Source organism: Megalops cyprinoides, chromosome 14, assembly GCF_013368585.1.
Source record: "Megalops cyprinoides isolate fMegCyp1 chromosome 14, fMegCyp1.pri, whole genome shotgun sequence".
NCBI classification, from domain to species: domain Eukaryota; kingdom Metazoa; phylum Chordata; class Actinopteri; order Elopiformes; family Megalopidae; genus Megalops; species Megalops cyprinoides.
Window position 1 is genome coordinate 34,193,487 of NC_050596.1, and position 21,235 is coordinate 34,214,721.

Here is a 21,235-nt window from a genome sequence, read left to right on the forward strand (position 1 = left end):
CACAGATGATACTCAGATATACCTGCTTGAGAAGCATGATGAGGATTCCAGTTTTAGCTCCCTAATGGACTGGTCTGATATTAAATTCTGTCCAATAATTAGATCAAATAAGGATAAAACTGAGGTCCTAATCATAGGCTCCAAAGCTCACAGAGATGATATTTGGAAAAGGTTACAGCCATTAGGTCTGCATAGCAAATCACAGGTCAGATACTGAACTGTCTGCCACATTTTAGCCACGTCAAAGTCTACTGACTGAATACAGCTCGTTTTATTGGTGTTTAAAGTTCTGCATGGATTAGTACATGAATGCGTTAAGGAAGGGCAGTCTGAGAGAAATGAGCTCCTAAGACATGAACATGTGTACCATTTCACAAGCAGGTCAGACACACAGCTCCTCAGCATGGATTCCTGTCGCCAACCCACCAGAGACAGAGAAAAATGGAGCTGAGAGCTATGTCATTAGGCTGCTATTCCTGCTCCGCTCCCCACCACTGATCCCCGAAGCCTGAGAAACCAGGCCTCCTTCAGCACCCCGCCCCCAGCCTCATTACTGCGTGATGTAGGTCACCTCCGCACTGCCACAGCCATGGCTTCCTGTGAGGAAAGGCTGCAGGAAAACGTTCTGTAAGGGGGGGGTGAATCAGAGACCACCGATCTCCTGGTGAACCCAAACCCAAATGATCTCTTTCCTCAGGGACTGCAGAGCAAAGTTCATTACAGCTATCAATAAAACATGACTATCATCACCTCCATCATCAGTATTAGTGTTACTGTTGGTAGTGTTAGTGATGGCAGCAGTATTAGTGGTAACTGTTTGCAGTTATATTGACATTTGCGGTAATGGTGCTGTTTGTACAGAGGTATTCACTGTAATTGTATTGGTTGTGGTGTGTGAGAGTGTCTCTCAGTGTGTGAGAGTATCTCTCAGTGTGTGAGAGTGTCTCTCAGTGTGTGAGCCCTCTCTCTCTCAGTGTGTGAGAGTATCTCTCAGTGTGTGAGAGTGTGAAAGAGGTGACTGTGAGCCCTCTCTCTCTCAGTGTGTGAGAGTGTCTCTCAGTGTGTGAGAGTGTCTCTCAGTGTGTGAGAGTATCTCTCAGTGTGTGAGAGTATCTCTCAGTGTGTGAGAGTGTGAAAGAGGTGACTGTGAGCCCTCTCTCTCTCAGTGTGTGAGAGTGTCTCTCAGTGTGTGAGAGTGTGAAAGAGGTGACTGTGAGCCCTCTCTCTCTCAGGCAATCCGCAGAAACATGACCAGCATTCCTTCCCACCCAGCTCTACATCTAACCATGGAAATAAATTCAAACTGTGCAAACTGGAAAAGCCAAGGGACTGATTATTGTTTCTGGCAGCAGCCTCAGCCTGTAAAAACACAAAATATTTCAAACATTTTAGGAGGAAAACAGGAATAGAAATATGAGATACATCTGGATATAACTGCTATCATTTCAGTTCAACATAACAGCCAAATATCCAAAAAGGTGACCTTTGACCTTGGCCTGATGTGAACCGCTCCCTTTTCACTTCAGCACACCTCTGAATCATCTGCACCCCACCCCACCCCAAAAAACCATGTATTTCATTGTTTACCAAGCAGAACATGACCTGAAAGCACGTACTACAGAAAAAAATAAAGTTCTGGGAAAGTAATTTCATGCCTCAGTGACCAAACAATCCTCAAAGGTTAGCTGCCTGTTGCATGTCCACTGTGATAAGATCCATATTTTTGTGTTCTTGCTTTTATTTATTTTTATTTTTTTTTTAATGATGAACTACTACTGCTAACCCCAAATTCAGCAAAATCTGTTCAGAAATGTCACATCTAAGAAAAGCACTACACTGGACATGGAGAATGAAGGGGAAAGAAGCTGGTTATTAGTGACTGCAGCGCTGAAACTCCTCCTCCTGTTTGCATCCCAGCAGAGAGGATTCCAGCAGAACAGGCTCACAGGGAAAACATGATTCTTACCAGTCCCAGCAGAAATAATACACAGATGTTCCTTACAGAGAGAGGAAAAGAGACACACAGTCTGACAGTCAAGATGGACCTCAGCTGATACCCTTTGTTTTGTGTGCAAAAATCCCTTCACCACATGGGGTCAAATTAAGACTGCAGGGAAATGTCCACTAAGCTTTAAACGGTAAATTTTCAACTCCAGCCACTCCAGCACACAGCTAAACAGGATAATGCAGTGATGCGGTCCTTTACATCACAGCTGCAGCAGGAGCAAATCTCCTTTAGAGCTCTAAGGACTACCTCTGGGGCTGGTCTCATTGGTCAGCTCGATTACAGGGTGTGAATTTAAGCTGCTGCTCATTAACTCTGACCTGTTAGCAAAGCTCATTTATCAGGAACTGCTGTGTATGCATCCCTTCCTGTCCCTTCTGAAGAGATCCTGTCACTTCTTTCAGTAATGGTCTTTGTGACTTTAGTTATGAATATTCATGCACTACAGAGCATGAATGACAGGCAGTTGTAATTATTCCAATGGGTATTAAAATCAAATCAAACACAAATCTTTCCCCTGCTGTTGAATATTCTTGAATAATAAGGTCCCTCACCAGGCCACAGGCTAATTACGAACCACCAGCTCATTACAACACCTAATATACCAGCAAATGGCTGCAAATGTACAAAACTCTAAAAACCTCCTCCGTTAGTAGCCTCTTCAGAGTGAAAAATGTTCCACTGCAATCCTGCTTTTCCAGAGTTCACAAACACCAGCGGGGTCAGCCCGGATTCTCGGAGAGCAGGTTAGAGAGCAATCTGGGACTTTATTTCTTCACAGTTAACTCTCAGAAAATCGATGTTTTACAAAAAGCTGAGTTTATGCAGGATTAAGAACACTTCAAATAAAGCTGTGTGGAAAGTTGTGTAGGAGGCTGTGATGCTTTAAACATTATTCCCTCTCACAGTATTACAGAGGCACAGAGGCAAGGGCCGGGATGGAGTACCAACAGCGTCTGAAATGAAATGATTGCTAAAATCAGCACGGCTCTGTTCTGAAGAAGGGTATGTGAAAGGGCTGTGGAGATCATGGTCTTGATGATGAGAGTATTGAAAAAATGCATTTACTAAAACCCTAAACTCTGGCATCCAGGTCTAACACCCACACACTCAGTCTCTGCCAGGTGGGTTCCTCATGCAATAGAAGCGCCCCAATTTAGCGAGCACCCCCAGGGACCGGGCTGGGGTGCAGCCTCACACTGCTGCCCCCGGGCGGCTCAGCAGACGCGTAATGCAGCTGCATTCGGAAGCCTGCTGGCACCTGGCTCTCCTGCTCACAGCAGACAGGTAAAGGGTTAAGCATGACTACAACGCTGTACTATAATGTAATAATGTACATCCCTCCTTCAGCTGCTGAGGGAGACCTTCACATTTTTACCAAAAGTAAAATATTATCATCGTCATCATTTTAAAAGCATCTGCTCACTGCCTCATTTTGAGTAGAGTTACAACAGAGAGTTAAAAACTCCTGCACCATCCTCAGTGTGGAGATCAGAGAACGAAGAGCTAGATTTCACAAGCTGGGTGACCTGGACAATCTGTGTTCAATGTAAGTGGCTAGGTGGATCACTATATAAGCATCCTGCTTTCTCACTGACTTGCCAAAGACAAGGTGTACTGCTTCCAATAGCCTTGTGGCAAACCAGCCTGAGGCAGGGACAGACACCACACTGACTGCAGTATCAGGGTCACAGTGACATCAGCTTCCACCAAAGCCTGCTGGGATTGCCTCCTTTAAAGACTGCATTATAAAGCTCATACAACTCATAATTTACAAACTAATTACCTCTCTACAAAACATGAGAACACTTCTTACAGCTTATGAAAGACAGCATTGCTCCATGTCACCTCTGATGTTACACTGGAGGGCTACACTCCATGCTTCACTCAGAAGGAAGAAGCTTGCATTCATGGCTGCCTTTGCTGACTGTTTGGGCTGCAGGCATGAAAACCTTACTCTGCAGCTTCTGTCTGCTGGATTGTGATGGAAGAAAAGCTGGAGCTTTCTGCTACAATCACAATGAAGGCAAACACTTGGCTTCCTAAACTAATAAAATGCTAATGAGGCCCCAAAGGATCATGGGATCACTTGCCAATACCCGTTTCCTGTTTGTAACTGATTATAATGGTAACATGAAGACTGTTATAACATCTATGTACCCTTTCATACTTTTGAAAATATGCTGTTTGTTGATTACTTAGAATATCAGAAAATATAATTCTAAAATTGTTTATAAAAACCTCTTCTATGATCAAATGGCTGTTTCCATACTATCTTTCCCTAAATAGTGTCATGACCCCCTATGCAAAACAAACTGCAACATGTAAAACAGTCAACCTGCTCTGTCAAAATACACAGCACTACTGCACACAGACACACCTAATGTTCCAAGCAAAATCTTCCAGCCTGCCTGGGAGAACTTTCTGGACATGCCATGACAATAATATATATAAAATTACACATATATAAAATTATGTTAAACATAATAATCTCACAAAAGCAAACTGCTGGAAGAAAAAAGGAACCCCACCACTCATAAACTCACTCCTCCTTTTTGTCTTATGGTTAATTGTTTTAATAGTTTGTTTGACTATGTAAACTCCACAGGTAATAACAGCTACATATGCAGTTAACTGCCAGGGGGACCATCTGACGCTTGGGTTAATGTAACTGGCACAGGCGGCTCTCTTTTACGCGCTTGTTAGACATGCACTTCGCCTCCATGACAGTTGTCCTGCACAATGGGGGCAGCTTCCTATAACAGTCAGACTCTGGCCCCCTTGCGCCCCCTCTCCAACCGACTAATTTGCAAGTGTCAGTTGCAGTGCCTAATTTGCTGCAACTACGTTTTGCCAAATTTTGTGAAACAGCGGAAGCCTAAAAATTCCAAAAGCAAATCTGTTTGAAGTCTTCTAAAACTTTCTGTCAAGTGATTTTAAAACAAACTGTAAGTCAGTTGACATAACAGAGGGTATTTAAGTGACAAAAGTGGATTTGATGTTTGCGGTTAACGTCAAACCGCTGTCGAATTGACGCTCAGTCGACGTCTTGGGAATGAAACGGTACCAAGTTTTACAACAATAGTAGGAAAATCACTCCAGCCAAAAGGATTGTCTTTGATGAATTCTGATGACATAGGCCCAATACATTAAATTCTTAAATACTTCTGTATGAAGTAGGTGTCAAGGGGACGGTCTTTGCATTACTTCACCACCACCTGTGCAAATAATTTTACTGTAAATTCCATAATCACTGCATTTTCATCTGAACAATAACAGAAATGTAGATTAACTTTTACAAGGTCAGCAAAACGACTGTGCACATTCAACCAGGTAGCAAAACTTTCCATTAACCAGAAACTGTCGCATTAGTGCTCACCAAGTTTTTGCAAGATTGACAAAATCAGGGTGCGCTTTTTCTTAATGCAGTTACCTTACCTGTTCTGAGCGAACTGGCAATATAACCGCCAACGAACTCAACCATTCAGGGCCATTCCCTGCAAGTATTTCCCAGTGAAGCTTGGGGGAGTTGCATGGATCAACTTAAAGGCAGCCAGCGACTGCATCTAACGGCGTAGCCAGCCGTATGCCAACTTCCTACGTCTTCTGTCCGCATATCCCAACCACAATGGTTTTACCGGTGTCCCTCTACGAAAGAGAAGTAACAGGGTTTGTTTCTCCGATTGCCCTGGAGAGTGCCGGTGTGTGATCAGCTGGTCTGTTCCCACTCGCCGTGAAGCAGCTGCCGTTAGACGCTCAGGCTTACCCTCGGAGAGCTCCAGCTCCAGCTCCGCCAGCTTCTCCCGCACCTCCACGGGCAGGGTCATGGGCTCCAGCATCATCAGTAACCCCGCGGAATTCCGCTCAGCCATGGTGCTTCGGATCGATCCGCACCCGTCCACGGCTGGCTTAAGCGCTGCGCAGAGTCAGCGGCCGCGGGGGGGTGAGCGCTCCCGGCGCTGGCGATCCCGCAAACTGCCTGCCGACGCTCCCGTGTTTCCGATGAAGGAAATGGTGTTTGGCATGAAGCGCACCCGTGTAACTCAGGCTTCTCTCATGCAGACGCGTTCCCCCCGTATCCCTGCAATGTGCTCTGCTGACCCTTTGTAAAAATGAAGAATAAAACTCATCCACTCCTGGTTATCTCTCCTCCGCCTCAGCGCGCCGCCATTGCAGCCAGCTGCAGCAGCGCTGCCAGAGGTGCGCGTTCACAGCGTATCGCGCGTGTCTGGGGGGCAGGAACGCACACCTACCTGTGCACCGGTGCGGGTAATATTACACTCTGAGTGTACATGTATTTCATAATATCTGTTATTGTCACGTCAGAGCGCACGTGATGCATTCATTAGAGGATCCCAATGTAAAATAAACAATCCATAAAATAAATAAAATGTAACGTTTTATTTTAAGTTTCTTAAAAGTAAGCCCTTGATAGGTTATATGTCCTAAGCCCCTTAGCTGGTCATATTAACCCTTTCAGTTCTCATCCACCTGGAGCCTGTCCTGTCTTGCAGTGATTACAGGAAGTCCGCCTCGGCATGGCAAGATCATGGCAATTTAATCTCTTTGATTGTTCGGTGCTTTGTATGACTGGTCACACAAGACTGAACACGTCATCCCTCCAGCACGTGCTCGGAATGTGCCATCACGAGTCATTAATCTGCGCGTCCGCGAGGCGTGGCTCGTGATTGAAAGGAGTTGCTGGGAGTCGCGTGAAGGGGCGCGCAGCTGAAACAGGAGCAAAGCACGAGCTGCAGACCCCAGCGCGGGCTACTTATTACTGTAACTGCAGTTCATTCTCTGTAAGCATGACAAAAGAGGTACATATATAACCTGGAAATACTTTTGAGTTTCAAAGAACTCAAATCCTTATGTAAGTGCAAATGGAGAGAATAAACCTCTGTTTCGGTTAATTCCTTAGACTCTTTTTCTTGCTAGCATATTGATTAATGCATACTGTAGACTATATAAATCACTTTAAAAAATACAGAGGGGTGCAAAGTCATAAATACTAAGTAGACATCGGGATATAAGGAGACAACTATGGGTGCACTGGGATCCCTAAGCATCCCTACAGCGCCGGGCCTGGATACATCTCTCCTGACAGAGAGCTCTGAGAAAATTCAACAATATTGGCAATATTTACTACCGTTGTCAAAATCATAATCCATTTGACACATGTACCATGATGACGCCAATGAAACACTCATGAATGTAACTAATGACCTTGATTGTCTGCGTACGATCGAGTTCTCCTGTAAAGTCACCGGCCCCAGCACTACAGTGGTCCTTGGGTTCCATCTAGCGGCACAAAATAGAATAACATGGGAATTTTGTTCTGCCATTCGTATTTTTGTTACTTGCTGTTTCGCGTTATTGTCGCAATGTGTTTTCAATTCCGTGATCTAGTGATTGTGATGTATGATAGTATATTTGGCTTCCTTTATCTATATTATTCTTTATATAGTGTTGTGCTCACACTCAGTCGTCTGGGAGTGTTGTTAGCCTGGTCTGACAGCGTTTCTCATTCAGCTTTAATGGATACACTTCTGTTCTTTTGTGCTGGAAGTCGCTCTGTAACTGCAGTATGACTGCTGAACTGTAACCCAGGCTAAATCTGGAAGCAATTTACTTTTTTAATTTTCTAAAACGTCATTTGAAAGACAAATCTGCAGACTGCTTCAAATCACCAGGGATGAGACAGGGTTCGGAGGTGTGATATTTCCCCCAAAACAAAGTCAGCAAACAGAACAATTTCATGCACTTTATTTATTTTGGGAGAGAGAGAAAGTACTGATACACAATTTATCATCATACAGCAGGTAGCTGTTGCTCCCTCACACTGCTCAGTATCCACTGAAACGCCACTGATGCAGCTCACACAACCAGATACGTGTGGCAGAAATGACCAATCAGATACAGGCGGTTCTGGGAAGGTTTGGGGGGTGTGACTCGTACAGGTTCTCAAATGGAAATATATATTCAAGTGAGTTTTATCCACAGAACAATAAAGAATGCAGTATTATCTAAGCAGATTAATTATGAAAACACAATCAATAGCGAAAAGTAAGCATAAAAAATAATGTAACAGTGAAATTAGCCACTGCAGGAATGCACAGCAACAATTTCACTCGATTGAGAACAAGCTGCAACACATGACAGCTCCATCTAGTGGACAAGTCTGGTACTTTTCTTACTTCACTGACATTAAAATGACTGCTGACAGTACGGTGCTCATCGTAGGACTTCCTGCTCTGTATCAGGCTCCTCCCTTCAGCCAATCAGGAGCCCAGGACTCCTGTTAAAGGCGGGGCTGAGCTGCATGGCAAGAAATGCCCTGTGTCCATTTTATGACATAAAACTTAAAACAAATGAAGTCATCAGGTTCTGATGGTATATGTACAAGAGAGCCTAGAGAGCTAGAAGAGAGTATTTATAAATCATTAATAATGTGTGTAATCTGGAGAAACTCCCGACTGGAGGCCAGGAAGTGTAATACCAATACAAGAAAGGGGACCGACAGACCCAGTAAACTGCAGGCCAGGTACTTTACTCTGCATCTCGGAATGTATCCTATAAGACATAAGATGTATTCCTGTATAAACTATATCATTGCATCAAACTGTCAAAAAACAAAATATTAATGCCTTTGTCAGAAAACATTTAGAGTAGGTACTACAGAAAATGAAGGAGAGAGATGCCACAGAAGAGGAGCAGAGGAGGGTTAGGGTGAGGGTTAGGGCTAGGGGTGAGGGTTAGGGCTAGGGGTGAGGGTTAGGGCTAGGGGTGAGGGTTAGGGCTAGGGCTAGGGGTGAGGGTTAGGGCTAGGGGTGAGGGTTAGGGCTAGGGGTGAGGGTTAGGGCTAAGGGTTAGGGTGAGGGTGAGGGTGAAGGTTAGGGTTAGGGTGAGGGTTAGGGCTAGGGGTGAGGGTTAGGGCTAGGGGTGAGGGTTAGGGTGAGGGTGAGGGTGAAGGTTAGGGTGAGGGTTAGGGCTAGGGGTGAGGGTTAGGGCTAGGGGTTAGGGTTAGGGCTAGGGGTGAGGGTGAGGGTGAGGGTGAAGGTTAGGGTGAGGGTTAGGGCTAGGGGTGAGGGTTAGGGCTAGGGGTTAGGGTTAGGGCTAGGGGTGAGGGTGAGGGTTAGGGTTAGGGTGAGGGTTAGGGCTAGGGGTGAGGGTTAGGGCTAGGGGTTAGGGTTAGGGCTAGGGGTTAGGGTTAGGGTGAGGGTTAGGTGCTGCCAGTATTCAGTACATGAGCGATGGAGACATCAACACACCAACTCTTATAGCAGAGAAATGATTAGTTCTGTCAGAACAGAAGAGCAGGAGAAGATGGGTTAACAGCACATTTCACACAAGGAAGTATTCATTCATAATGCATGGGATAGCTTACTAGGAATCACTGTAGCAGCCCTTAGGGGTGCTCAAGAGTAGTCTTTACACAGTGCTAAACACACTACAAAATAACCAGCCTAACTGGTAGCAGTGTAATGAAATATCATGAAACGATATATCACCACAACAATATGCATTGTAGACATGAAAAATGGTTTGTAATATCAGCTGCAATCTGTTTTTAGTAATTATCCTACTAACCTCGACAGAATACATCCAAAAAGAACTTTGTTCAGTTGTAATTACAAAATCTGAACAGCAGAGGGCGATTTAACAAGTAACCTTGTTCAATCTTGTTCAGCCATACTTAATGGCTTGCACTGGGAGGCACAGTCTGAATGAGGGCATCCGGTTTTGCAACATTGTTTGTCTTTTTTCCAAATCTTTATAAGAAGAGATTCCATAATTTGCATTTAAATCACATTTTGTTTACAATTTAGACAAAAAATTGTGTTACACTCACCAGCTGGGCTGAGTGGCCCTTTCTCATCATTACAATAATCTCCTACATGCAGAATCCACTTACAGGCCGACGGATTGCAGTCTTATACGCGGCCCCCACAAGGGCCGTGATAACTGTACACAACAATTCACAGCATATACAGTAATTCTTCAAAGCATATTCTTTAAATCTAACTTAAATCAAATCACAAAGAATCTCAAATGTTGCAGATACAATCCACAAACACATTTAGCTGTACATGTTCCCTCCATTAGCAGGAGAAGGAGGAGCTCCATCCTCACAATTTTCCCTTCACCCAACATCAATGGATGCAGAATGAAATCCATACTCATATTCATAAAGCAGATGTTCTCCGGGTTACAGCTGAGCACGGCTTCACCTCAGTGTCAAGCTGGCCACAATTTACTCTTCTATATCCTGTTCAGCACAGTTCAGGTCCTATTATGTAAAAGTATATGAGCTAAAGTAAAGGACTGCTCATAATGTAAAAGTCAATTTTCAAAATATTTCAACATATACAATTTTCATTATATCTGAGCCATTTCAAATACAACAGGACTGAAATTTCTCAAAAAAAAACTCAAATTTCATGTGCCTGTTTTCTCTTAATCTGAATCTTTATACATAACAAGTAACATACAACACCTGTGACATGAAAGAATATTTTAAAAATCCTCAATAGTTATGCTTCAAACCTTCCATGATGTAAGTCATATCTATGCTGAGAACTTTTGTGAAACTAGAATGAAACATTAAAGGCTTACAGTCCAGTACATTAACAGCGGTTATTTTACTTAGCTTATCACATTAAACATCAGTTTTTGGGCATTTTAAAGCCTGAAGATAAGTGATGGATAAAAATTCTAGCAATAGGTCTGTACAGTCTATGAGTGCACTGTGATGCTAATGCTATCAGGAGCAGAGACCAGTGAGATTTTCACTGGTTAGCTTAACGATGGACTCTAAGAAAACCACACGCTTCAGTCTGATGTGTGATTCAGGTTCCTTGTAATTCATGCATTTAAGTTCCACTCAGAGTGACTGACGCCTCCCTCTTCCCTGTAGTGTTTCACCCAGCTTCATCAGAACAGGCCGTACTGGAGCTCGCCGCTCTACGACCAGCCAAGTCGCTGGGTTCTGGCAAGTCTTCCCATAATGCTTTGCTACCTGGAGAGGCAGGTACTTCCTGAAGTTTCTCCAACAGCATGTGTTCACCACTGGGCAAATCTGAGGGCACTGACAATTCAGTCTCTCAGACTGAATTGACAGACCTCCTGTAGCGAGGATTTTAAATTCCAGACATTGTCATGACGCATGTGTGGAACAGCAGAACAGCTGCCCACGCTAGTGTCACACCGTGTCACTCCCTCTGCATTCTGCTGGGCAGTGAACAGTAAAATATTCAAGGCCAGATAAAATAAAAACTAAATCCACAGCCACTGCAAATAGTCCTAATATATTAACATTGCCCACCCTAAAGATAGCAACATCAGGTTTATATTATCAAGCAATTAAAAGCACTGGTCATTGCTTGAATTCATAGTGATAACAGATACCATCTTCAGAAAAGTTATATCTTATGAAACCATGTTAATCCTAATTCAAAACATCAAGGAGAAGAGAAAAGGTTCGGTTACGGTATGAATATCATTCTTAACATTAAGAACAGACCATATCAATGAACTTTAACACTCTTTCCTCATTCTGTTCATTTTGTATGGTTGGATATTACTTGGGGAATATTGCTTCAAAGTAATTTTGTCTTGTGAACCCCATTTCGGGAAAAGTACTGTCTCTTGCCTGAGACACACACACACAGACACACAGACACACAGACACACACACACACACACACACACACACACACACACAGACACACACACAGACACACACACACACACACACACACACAGACACACACACACACACACAGACACACACACACACACACACACACACACAGACACACACACACACACACACACAGACACACACAGACACACACAGAGACACACAGACACACACAGAGACACACACAGACACACACAGACACACACACACACACAGACACACACACACACACACAGACACACACACAGACACACACACACACACACAGACACACACACAGACACACACACACAGACACACACACACAGACACACAGACACACACACACACACACACACAAGGATTGGATGTTGCAAGACAGACGGGCTCGCAGGTGCACTCTCCTGTTTCCATCACCTATCAGTAACATTCTTCACCCCGACTGTGTGAAACACAGCTGAGTCCTGGGGTCAGTGGGCTCCTCCTCATTCCTACAGAGCCCTATCTCATAGCTGCACTGAGATCAGATGGCAAAATATTGTATCATTTCACTTCATATCTCTGTAAAAAACAGTCTGTGGTTCTAACAATTCAAACCATGTGACTACTATCAGGTCTGTGAATGCTACTGTTTGCTTAGCCTTCATGGTAAAATGGAGGATAAATAAAATAATATAATAATAAAAATAAATACAGAGGGTGGAGACACAGAGCTGTGGCCGGGTGAGAGGCTCTCCCGCCTCACAGGAACAGGAGCTTCCTCAGTGTGTGCCTCAGCTGCATGGAGTACGTCTCTCCCGGCTGCCTCTGGTTGTGCTCGTAAACCACGCCGTTCACCTCGGTGTGGACGTCCACAAGGTGGCGCTTCCTGCAACACAACACCGGGGGCGTCAGGGGTGCTCTCTGAGAGAACCTCACACAAATTATCAGCAAGGCAGCAGTGTGGTGTAGCGGTAAGGAGCAGCAGTGTGGTGTAGCGGTAAGGAACAGCAGTGGTGTAGCGGTAAGGAGCAGCAGCGTGGTGTAGCGGTAAGGAGCAGCAGTGTGGTGTAGCGGTAAGGAGCAGCAGTGGTGTAGCGGTAAGGAGCAGCAGTGTGGTGTAGCGGTAAGGTGCAGCAGTGTGGTGTAGCGGTAAGGAGCAGCAGTGTGGTGTAGCGGTAAGGAGCAGCAGTGTGGTGTAGCAGTAAGGAGGAGCAGTGGTGTAGCGGTAAGGAGCAGCAGTGTGGTGTAGCGGTAAGGTGCAGCAGTGTGGTGTAGCGGTAAGGAGCAGCAGTGTGGTGTAGCGGTAAGGTGCAGGGCTTTTAAACCAAAGCTTCCCTGTTCAGGTCCTAAGCAAGCCATAGCTATAGTACCCTTGGGTGAGGTGTTTAATCCAAACTGCCTCGGTAAATATCCTGCTGTATAAATGGATAATCAGTAAAGACTGAGTATAGGAGCCTCTGCTGAGCAAATGGGATGTAAAGAGCTTGAGTTTTTAGGAGCAAAGTGTGTGAAAACTCTTCTCATCAGTACAGAGCAGCCTGAGAGTGTAGGGAGAGAAGCAGTGAGTGTGAAAGAGGACAGAGTGGAGCTGTTGCAGAACAGCGACCTCTTGTGGCCGTTCAGCAGAGCAGCACACAGAGCTCGCAGGTACACAGACTGGTGCCCCCCTCTGCCCAGCTGCCTCTCCTCTGTCCTGCACTGGCTCCAGAAGACGTCAGCGTCCGTGGGGACGGTCTCCGTGGGGACGGTCTCCATGGCGACGCAGGCGGTGGCCGGGCCGTCGGTCTCCAGGTCCTCGTCCCTGACGCCACAGGGGCCCGGGAGGTCAGCGACGCTGTAGCTCTGCAGAAAGAAGAGCTTGGGCTTGCCGGCCAGGGCGGGGCAGGCCTGCGGGGTGAAGAGGTGGCGCAGGGCGTCGAGGCGGAGCCCGGGGAGCTGCGTCTCGGTGCCCAGCAGCTCGGTGCCCAGCAGCTCGGCGCCGCGGGCCCGGCTCAGGAGGCAGCACACGAAGGCGTCGCCTCTCTGCAGCTGGCTGCAGCAGGACACCTCCGTCAGCACAGACTGCATCTCCACCACACCCAGCCACTTCCGCAGAGTTACGCTGAAACGCAGCCGGCTGAACGTCTGCTCCAGCATGTCTGCGCAGACGGAACACCGCATCACTCCACTGCTCCACACAGACACAACACACCGAAACAACACACCGATACAACACACTGATACAACACACCAAAACAACACACCAAAACAACACACCAAAACAACACACTGATACAACACACTGATACAACACACTGATACGACGATAATGTATGAAATCTGCGTTCAGACCAGGCTGATCAGCATTGTTTGCGTTGCTGCTGATTACTGGGCTGAGTTTTCACGCAGGGGGTTTTACACAGTGTCCCAGCAGCAGCTCAGTATTCAGTCCTAAACTGGAGGCTGAGATGGGTGTGTCTCCTGCACGGCCACACTGCTACCTGCTACCTGCTATCTCCACACTGCTACCTGCACACTGCTACCTGCTACCTGCTACCTGCACACTGCTACCTGCTACCTGCACACTGCTACTTGCCGCAGGACTCACCTCCATCGCTGCCAACGCAGTCGATGATGACACACACACCACGGGGCTCCGTCTGCATCGGGTACGCCTCCACAGGGCCCTGCAGCATACGGTACACAGCGCTGTAACCACCAGCAACAGCATCACGCATCGGGGCCATCGCCATGGTAACAGGTCCCACACCAACAGCAGATGCTCAAAGGGAAGTGTGGGGAAGCGTGGGAAAGATCTTCAGAGTGGGGTAAGGCGGGGTCAACTCCAGAATCAAAAAACAAGAATCAGACCTGGCGGACATCTCAGAGTGATTTAGTGATCTCCTTTCTAACATGTTTCTTATTTTACGTTTACATTCAAGTAGGAACTTATCTAGAACATTTTAATATGTAATGACAGCAAATGAGGTCATAGATGTCCACATACATCACAGTTCAGCACCATCACTGATACTGCAAATAAGCAGAGCACCATCAGAGGGTTAGACAGGGAAAGCGGGGACAGCGTGGGTTTCACTCAGGACGCGCCTGCAAGACAGAACCACAGCGGCCTCACAGACTCCTGCAGCAGCTGCTTACCAGAGCCTCCTCCAAAATCCCAGTCAAAAAGCTTTAATATTCAATTCAAAAGATGTATTCTATTCTATTCTATTCTAAATATGTAAACATAAATCAGCACTGCAGTTGCTAGCGTTTTGACTTGAAATATTTGGTGAAACAGCACCAGCTATCACTCATCCTCCTGTCCGGCTCCAGCTGGCCTATGAAAGCCGGGTTTCCCGATGAAGTCCTTTGGAAAAGAAGCCCAGTTTTGTGTCTGCTTACACAGAGCTCGTCTCACAGGGACTCAAACACAGGACCTTATGGTGACCAAAGGATCGCAACCCAAACAGACACACCTTACAGACAAGCAATCATTCCTTTTTATTAACACTGCCTCCCTCACTGGACCCCAGTACCCTGGAAATGCAAACGTGACCAGTACTTCAGCATGCGCAGCCGGTCTGTGAGAATAATTCATAGACTGGATTTTACGTGACTCACTTGAATCCATTATTTGCAAAGAAAAAAATGTATTAGAGCACAGACAAAACCCTGATTTTTATTGGGTTCAAAGTCAAAATACGAAAGTGGGTCTTTGCACTGATTCAGGTTACTGCGAGCATAATGGCTAAATGAATGTACTGCTCGCCCTGGGTGCTGACAGGGTTAAGAACAGGATTCGATGATCTCTGTAAACTTGGCAGAACTCACTAAAGGCATGGGAATTAGAGAGAGTATGCCAGTGGAGGTGCTGGGTTAACTCTGCAGGGCAGGATACAGGAGGAGAAAAGGTGCTTCCGTCCAAGCAACATGAAACGGTGAGGAAAAACAGGGCAGGTCTGAAATGTTTCATTAATGCATCTGAGGTGACACATACAGGCTTTTAGAGGGTCCAATAAGGGCTAAGATTCTGACAGGAAAGACAACTACAAAGACTTAGTTAAATTAGTTCCCTGATATAATGAAGTTCTGGCTGGGCATTTTGAATCTTCATCTGTGATTTCAGAATAATCTGATGCTCAGAGCTAATGGGAAGTGATGGCTGGTTTGAGGTAAGGAGTGACATGCCAATGCCAGAATATGAGCAGCCCTGATCCAGGGAGAGCAATGAAAGGGTTAAAGGCTGCTGTACGGGCGTGGTGAAGCCAGCGAGGGCACGGCTCAGATTACACTGTAAAGCAGACAGAATGGAAAACAGGTGTGTGTTTCACCTGACAGCACTGTCTTCCTGTTTCAGGAACCGCAAGCTTCAAGTTCTCTGGAGCTGAAATGAACAACAGCAGTTCAATGACAGAACAAAGGAAAAGGGTACATCCTTACACATACATAAAACCAGGACGTGCATGTGTATTAATCACATGAACACAATGGTTAATAGAGGACAACAGAAAGCTTACCCTGGGGTTTGGGCCGGTGATGCGAGCCGGTGCGTGACACGGGGGTGGGCAGCAGTGTTGTTCGGGGCTGCGGGACAGAGGAGAGTGCAGGGCTGGCTGAGCACTCACACAGCAGAGCGTACAGGGTGACGCTGCAGGCCCTGCTGGGACTCTGCATTTCAGGAAGTGTCCAGTGACTGGCACTCACCACTCTGCCTTGGAAAGGGGCACCTGCACTGTGCAGAGGTTGGTACACTCAGTGGCTCACCTGAATCTTCGGCAGACACTGCTTTTTTTCCATTGGTCTGGGGACGCTGGTACCTGGCTGAGAGCCTTTTCCTGTGAATGAGACAGAGTCCGTCACATTCTGAGAGGAACCCACCCACCTCTCAGCTGAAACCCCATCATCACCACTTCCTGTTTTAACACCTTATCGTCTGTGTGGAGGGGTTGCGGTGGAAAGTCTCACACATTCTTTAGGTACTCCACATCCCCCAGACTTCCTACCAAGAAATTTCCCTGAGTTTCCAGCTGAAGTCACCACTCTCTCACCAGTGTAAAAGCAAAAAGCATGTCCATTTTCAGCACTGGCCTCTGGATGTCTTCCATTGGTTAGCCCATACCTCACACAAGCTATGACATCACCACATCTCAAATATACAGTCTTAGTTATTTCAGGATCTCTACACTTATTACCATAAAAACAATATTGTAAAAAACACTGAAAAAACTAGCTGGATGATAGATATTGATTTCAGTTTGAGAAAATATCTTCATTTTCTTTTTTCTTTTTGGCACTTTCAGAATTGTAACCATCAGTGCCACCAGCATGGGCCAGAACCACACCCTCTCTCCTAAATCCTCACCTTTGCTCTGGTAGCGTTGGACCTTCTTGGCCAGGTCTACTCTGCGGATGGCCCACAGATACTGTTCTATCAGGTCCACCTTCTCACTGGACACCTGCTCCAACTTCTCCAGCTCAACCACCACATCCAGAAAACTCTGTGGCACACAAGGAAGAGCTGTGATGCTGAAATATTCATTCCAATTTTAACCCTTGCATTATTCAGGAGATGAAAATGCAGACAATCATAAGAAAATTATTAATCGCTTAGGCGACCATTGGTTTGGCCCACTACAATTTGCTGTGGATAAACCATGGGTCTGTAGCATGTCAGGTGTGTCCCCACACACACAAACAACCTACACAACATGATAAAATGTAGCTTGTTCCAGCTGGAGTACAAATAGTTACACATTTTCTTCTACAACACAAGTAAACTGAAATCACATGAAAACACACATTACTAAACAAAATTAAAAAGGCAGATCCCCATGGCAATAAGATTTACAGGGAAATGTGTTAACTGTTACAAAAAGGTCTTACAGAGACATTCTTCGAAAAGGGCTGACAGGAAAGACTTTTTGTGTTGGAAGTGAAAAACAGCATTTTTTTAGAATGCAAAACAACATCAAACAAAATGAGAGGAAAAGAAGGGGCCTATACTGAAAAAGTTTCTCACACAAGTTATAATTAGGACAGGAAACCAACCAAGGCACGAATGTCAGTACATCTGAAACCTATTTATTTATCAAACATGGGAAGAACTACAGTACTTCATCTGGACACAGCTGCATACTGGACATTGCAAGTTCCAACCCGTTTAGAACACAGAACAGCCACAGCAAGGAAACTTTATTTTTCCCATTTCAAAGTTAATTTATGCTCAGAAGTTTTATCTAATCTTATGAAAAGTCCACTTAACGGATCTGAGCAGACAGTGTGCTACATGCTCACATCCTGACTGTTTTTAACCGCTTCAGTGTGGGAGGCCTCTCACCGTAGCTTTCTCCAGCCTGCCCCTCGGGAGGGTGTCACTCAGCAGGAAGATCAAGGACTGCAGGTCTTCCTTCCCCATGTCCTCACTGAGGTCAGCCATCAGCACTCTGAAACAGTGAGAATGTACATTTACACACTGAAAATATATCTGCAACGGCTATTGAATAAAAATGCTCTCCGTTTTAAAAGCCCTGCTGTCAGACTCAAGAATCTTAAGAGCTTAAGACTGTTTTGTAGATTAGGCTGTTTTGTAGGCTTAGCTAGTTTACTGATATTAAAAATGCTTAGGATATGGGGTTGGGTAATATACCTCTATTAAAGCTGTTTGTGAGGTTGGTTAATTTAGTCATTCCTGACACTGGGTCTGGAAATTCTCAGTGTTGAAGATTTTGTTTCCCACTTTACCACTTGGTTCAGTTAACTATCGACTTATCTGTACCAGTTTAACTTCTAACTCCAGTTCTCAGTGACAAAGCTTCCTGGATTTCTGCATCAGGACTATTCAGAACCATGCAAATCCATTAACCCACGTGCGCTGTTGTGAGGGATGACAGATTCTCCATCAGATCGCTGCGTGACTATGTGCAAGCAGGGTTCCTCAATGATAAAGACAATAGAAAAAAGAGTCATTCACCTGTATTCTGACACTACGCATCCGTTTTGCAGAATCCCTTCGGCTTGGCGTTTATCGGTGCGCAGGACTCTCTTCAGAATGTCGTAGCGCTTGATTCGCAGCATCAGCTCCAGCAGAATCACGTGATCCAGGTCGCCGCTGCTCAGCAGAGCCCTCAGCATCCCGCGCACGTCCTCCACACACCTGTCCCCGTGCAGGTCGCTGCACAGGTACACCAGCCTCTTGCAGTCCTCCGAGCTCAGATCCTCCGCGATGTCATTGATAGTCTGAGATAACTGACCATCAGCCATTGAAAAGTTCCTCTCCTCTTCAACAGGCTTCAGATTCGGGAAGAGTATATTGACTTGTACTCCATTTTGTGTCTTCGGACTGGTCCTAGAGTCTGCTCCAATCATAAAATTCTCATTATTTTTATATTATATGTAACTATTTGAAATACAATGTGAAACCCAAAGCAAAAAGTCAACATCAGGAGAACCAATACATGCATATGATAAATGAACAAGATACCTTAACAGCCCTTTCTAGTATGTGGTAATCCACTACTTGGTAATCCAATGTAAATTACGTTGTAAATTATTACGCATAACTGGGAAAAACAATATAAGGAACGGCAAATAAATAATCTTGTAAAGAGCAGCTTCGCTGTGCGCAGGTTCCGCCTGCTTGTCCTCTGCTTAAACCAAGCACCCCCCCCCCCCCCCCCCCCCCCCCAGCGCCAGTTCAAGATCAGTTTACTCACCGAGGACTCTCAAAACATTAAAAACTAAATACGCCTATGCAATTTTTAAAATGTGTACTACTGTATGTACGGGTAGACACCAAAGCGATAGTTTTATAATATTACACTTAAGCAGACTATTAGCTACTATAACCTACATCATATGAACAAGAGTTGAGCCGCATATACTGCTCAGCCATGGTTAGACAAAAGCGTCTGCAATTATGTAAATATAATGTAAATGTAAGTTATTACCGATAAATTATTCCTACACGATGAAGCGTACAATTATATAGAAAGCTTACAACACGTAGATCCAGGCTGCCTGGTCTAAAGGCAACAACGGACGTTTGTAAGTTTAGAGAAAGCATGGAGAGATCCAGCCAGCTGCAGTCGTCTAAATTAAGGTATCAAAGAGTGTATTGTCTCGCATTACGGTGGATATTTCCCAAGATGACGTAGTTACTAAACCATGTCATTTGCTTACGGAAATACATTTAAAATCCGGTATAAAGTTGTCTATTTAAACTCAGAGAAGACTGGCGTAATGCAAGCATGTTCGGCTTCTGGCGTGCTTTGTTACTACCTCCCATATATTTAACCCTGTGTAAACGATAATGTGCGCTTTCGAGGAGCGTTAAAACGACGTTGAAATACCGTAAAATTACGATAATCATCGAACCATCGCGTAGCATTTTGCAACGCTATCCAAACAAGCGAGCTAAACTTTGCCAGCTGCGCAACTGCGGAAACGAAACTGTTTCTAATGGTAAATATCAGCAGGGTACGTGTCAAATCGAGTCTGAAACTCGCTATAAGTAGATCTGTGTATATATTTAGCTACGTTAGTATTAGTAAGTATTGAAACATACCATATGGGCTCAGGATGGCCACGAATAATAGCAAAACTGAAAGTATGAGATGTTTTTGCGCCTAAGTGCGTGTGTTTGTGGGCGTGTCCTTAACCCGATCGGAACTCAAGCACGGTAAACTTGTGTGGTTGTGTATGGTTGTAGTTACTCCATATGTCAGTAACAAATATCTTTTCAGTTAGAATAGTGGCTTACACAGATCACAGATGTTTTTTTATATATATATATAATAGACCACAGGCCTAACAGAAAACGTTGGGTGCGATTCGCTTGGAATAGCGCCTCCGAGGTAATGTGGTGAAATATGTGAACATTACGTGTTTTGTAGTTATATGTGTAATATGTGATAAAATTATGTGGAAATTATATGGAGATGGACTTGTGAAACAGCAAAAGGCACACGGACATGCGCACAAATACTGAATTAAAGTGATAATGAACCGTCACAGGTACAGATAGGGTCACACAGCAGAAAATATCCTCTTCATTTGTCTTAGCAGGCAATGGTGCAGCAATACAGCAATGGTGCCGTAACACCTTTGACATGGTAAATTAAGAACTTAAGATGGCTATGAAACAGAATGACGATATGGAAGCATAAGACAAGAAAGTGCAGCATAATCCATGTTTGACCATTGATTGGCATGAGGGTATTTCTGAATTCTTTAAACTTTAAATAACTCAAAGTTTGTAAAGGGTTGTGCCTCAGGGGTATTGTGGTTTTATCTGTAGGATACTACCAATTAAGGCCTAAATCTTAGGGCTGTATAGGTATCTGGCATGCCCCACAATCCCAGCATGGAGCCACATGACTAACGCAGTTCATTTTCTTTATGTAAGTTACAGAGCTTCAGTCAGTATGTCAGTAATACCCCCAAACACTGCGTTTTCCTTGGTATTAGCATATACAGTATCAGTACAATTAAGACTTTGTAGAGGTAACAGCTGCTTATGATGGCATTGCCGAACATATACATTCAAAAAGCATGCAGCCAAGTAACATGCTCAGACATGTTCCTCC

The 21,235-nt window shown here is 44.9% G+C and overlaps 2 protein-coding genes across 3 annotated transcripts in view; both read right to left on the bottom strand.

Moving 5' to 3' along the window:
* LOC118788689 (disco-interacting protein 2 homolog A-like) overlaps positions 1-5,877 on the bottom strand; it is a 60,730-nt gene extending 54,853 nt beyond the window's left edge. The window contains exon 1 of the mRNA XM_036544694.1: positions 5,772-5,877. Coding sequence (XP_036400587.1) covers positions 5,772-5,877 — 106 coding nt within the window. The remainder of the gene's footprint in view (positions 1-5,771) is intronic.
* Positions 5,878-12,059: 6,182 nt separating this feature from the next.
* cflara (CASP8 and FADD-like apoptosis regulator a) lies at positions 12,060-20,257 on the bottom strand. Of its 2 annotated transcripts, none has more exons than XM_036544708.1 (10): positions 20,215-20,257; positions 18,622-19,003; positions 17,989-18,094; positions 17,014-17,149; positions 16,416-16,486; positions 16,169-16,235; positions 15,983-16,035; positions 14,257-14,335; positions 13,276-13,807; positions 12,060-12,555 (listed from the first exon to the last, which is right to left on the bottom strand). In XM_036544708.1, the coding sequence occupies exons 2-10, from the start codon at positions 18,909-18,911 to the stop codon at positions 12,429-12,431; spliced, it is 1,461 nt and encodes a 486-aa protein (XP_036400601.1). In that variant the 5' UTR covers positions 18,912-19,003; positions 20,215-20,257; the 3' UTR covers positions 12,060-12,428. The 2 variants fall into 2 exon arrangements, with proteins under 2 accessions (XP_036400601.1, XP_036400602.1); XM_036544709.1 differs by lacking the exon at positions 20,215-20,257 and adding an exon at positions 19,132-19,206.
* Between the last annotated feature and the right edge of the window lie 978 nt (positions 20,258-21,235).

Coding starts and splice junctions, on each gene's coding strand:
- cflara (XM_036544708.1), bottom strand. CDS start 18,911: ATGGCTGATGGTCAGTTATCTCAGACTATCAATGACATCGCGGAGGAT. Junction 16,487..17,013: donor CCAACGCTACCAGAGCAAAG/GTGAGGATTTAG, acceptor TCTCATTCACAG/GAAAAGGCTCTCAGCCAGGT. Junction 16,036..16,168: donor TCACCGGCCCAAACCCCAGG/GTAAGCTTTCTG, acceptor TGTTCATTTCAG/CTCCAGAGAACTTGAAGCTT.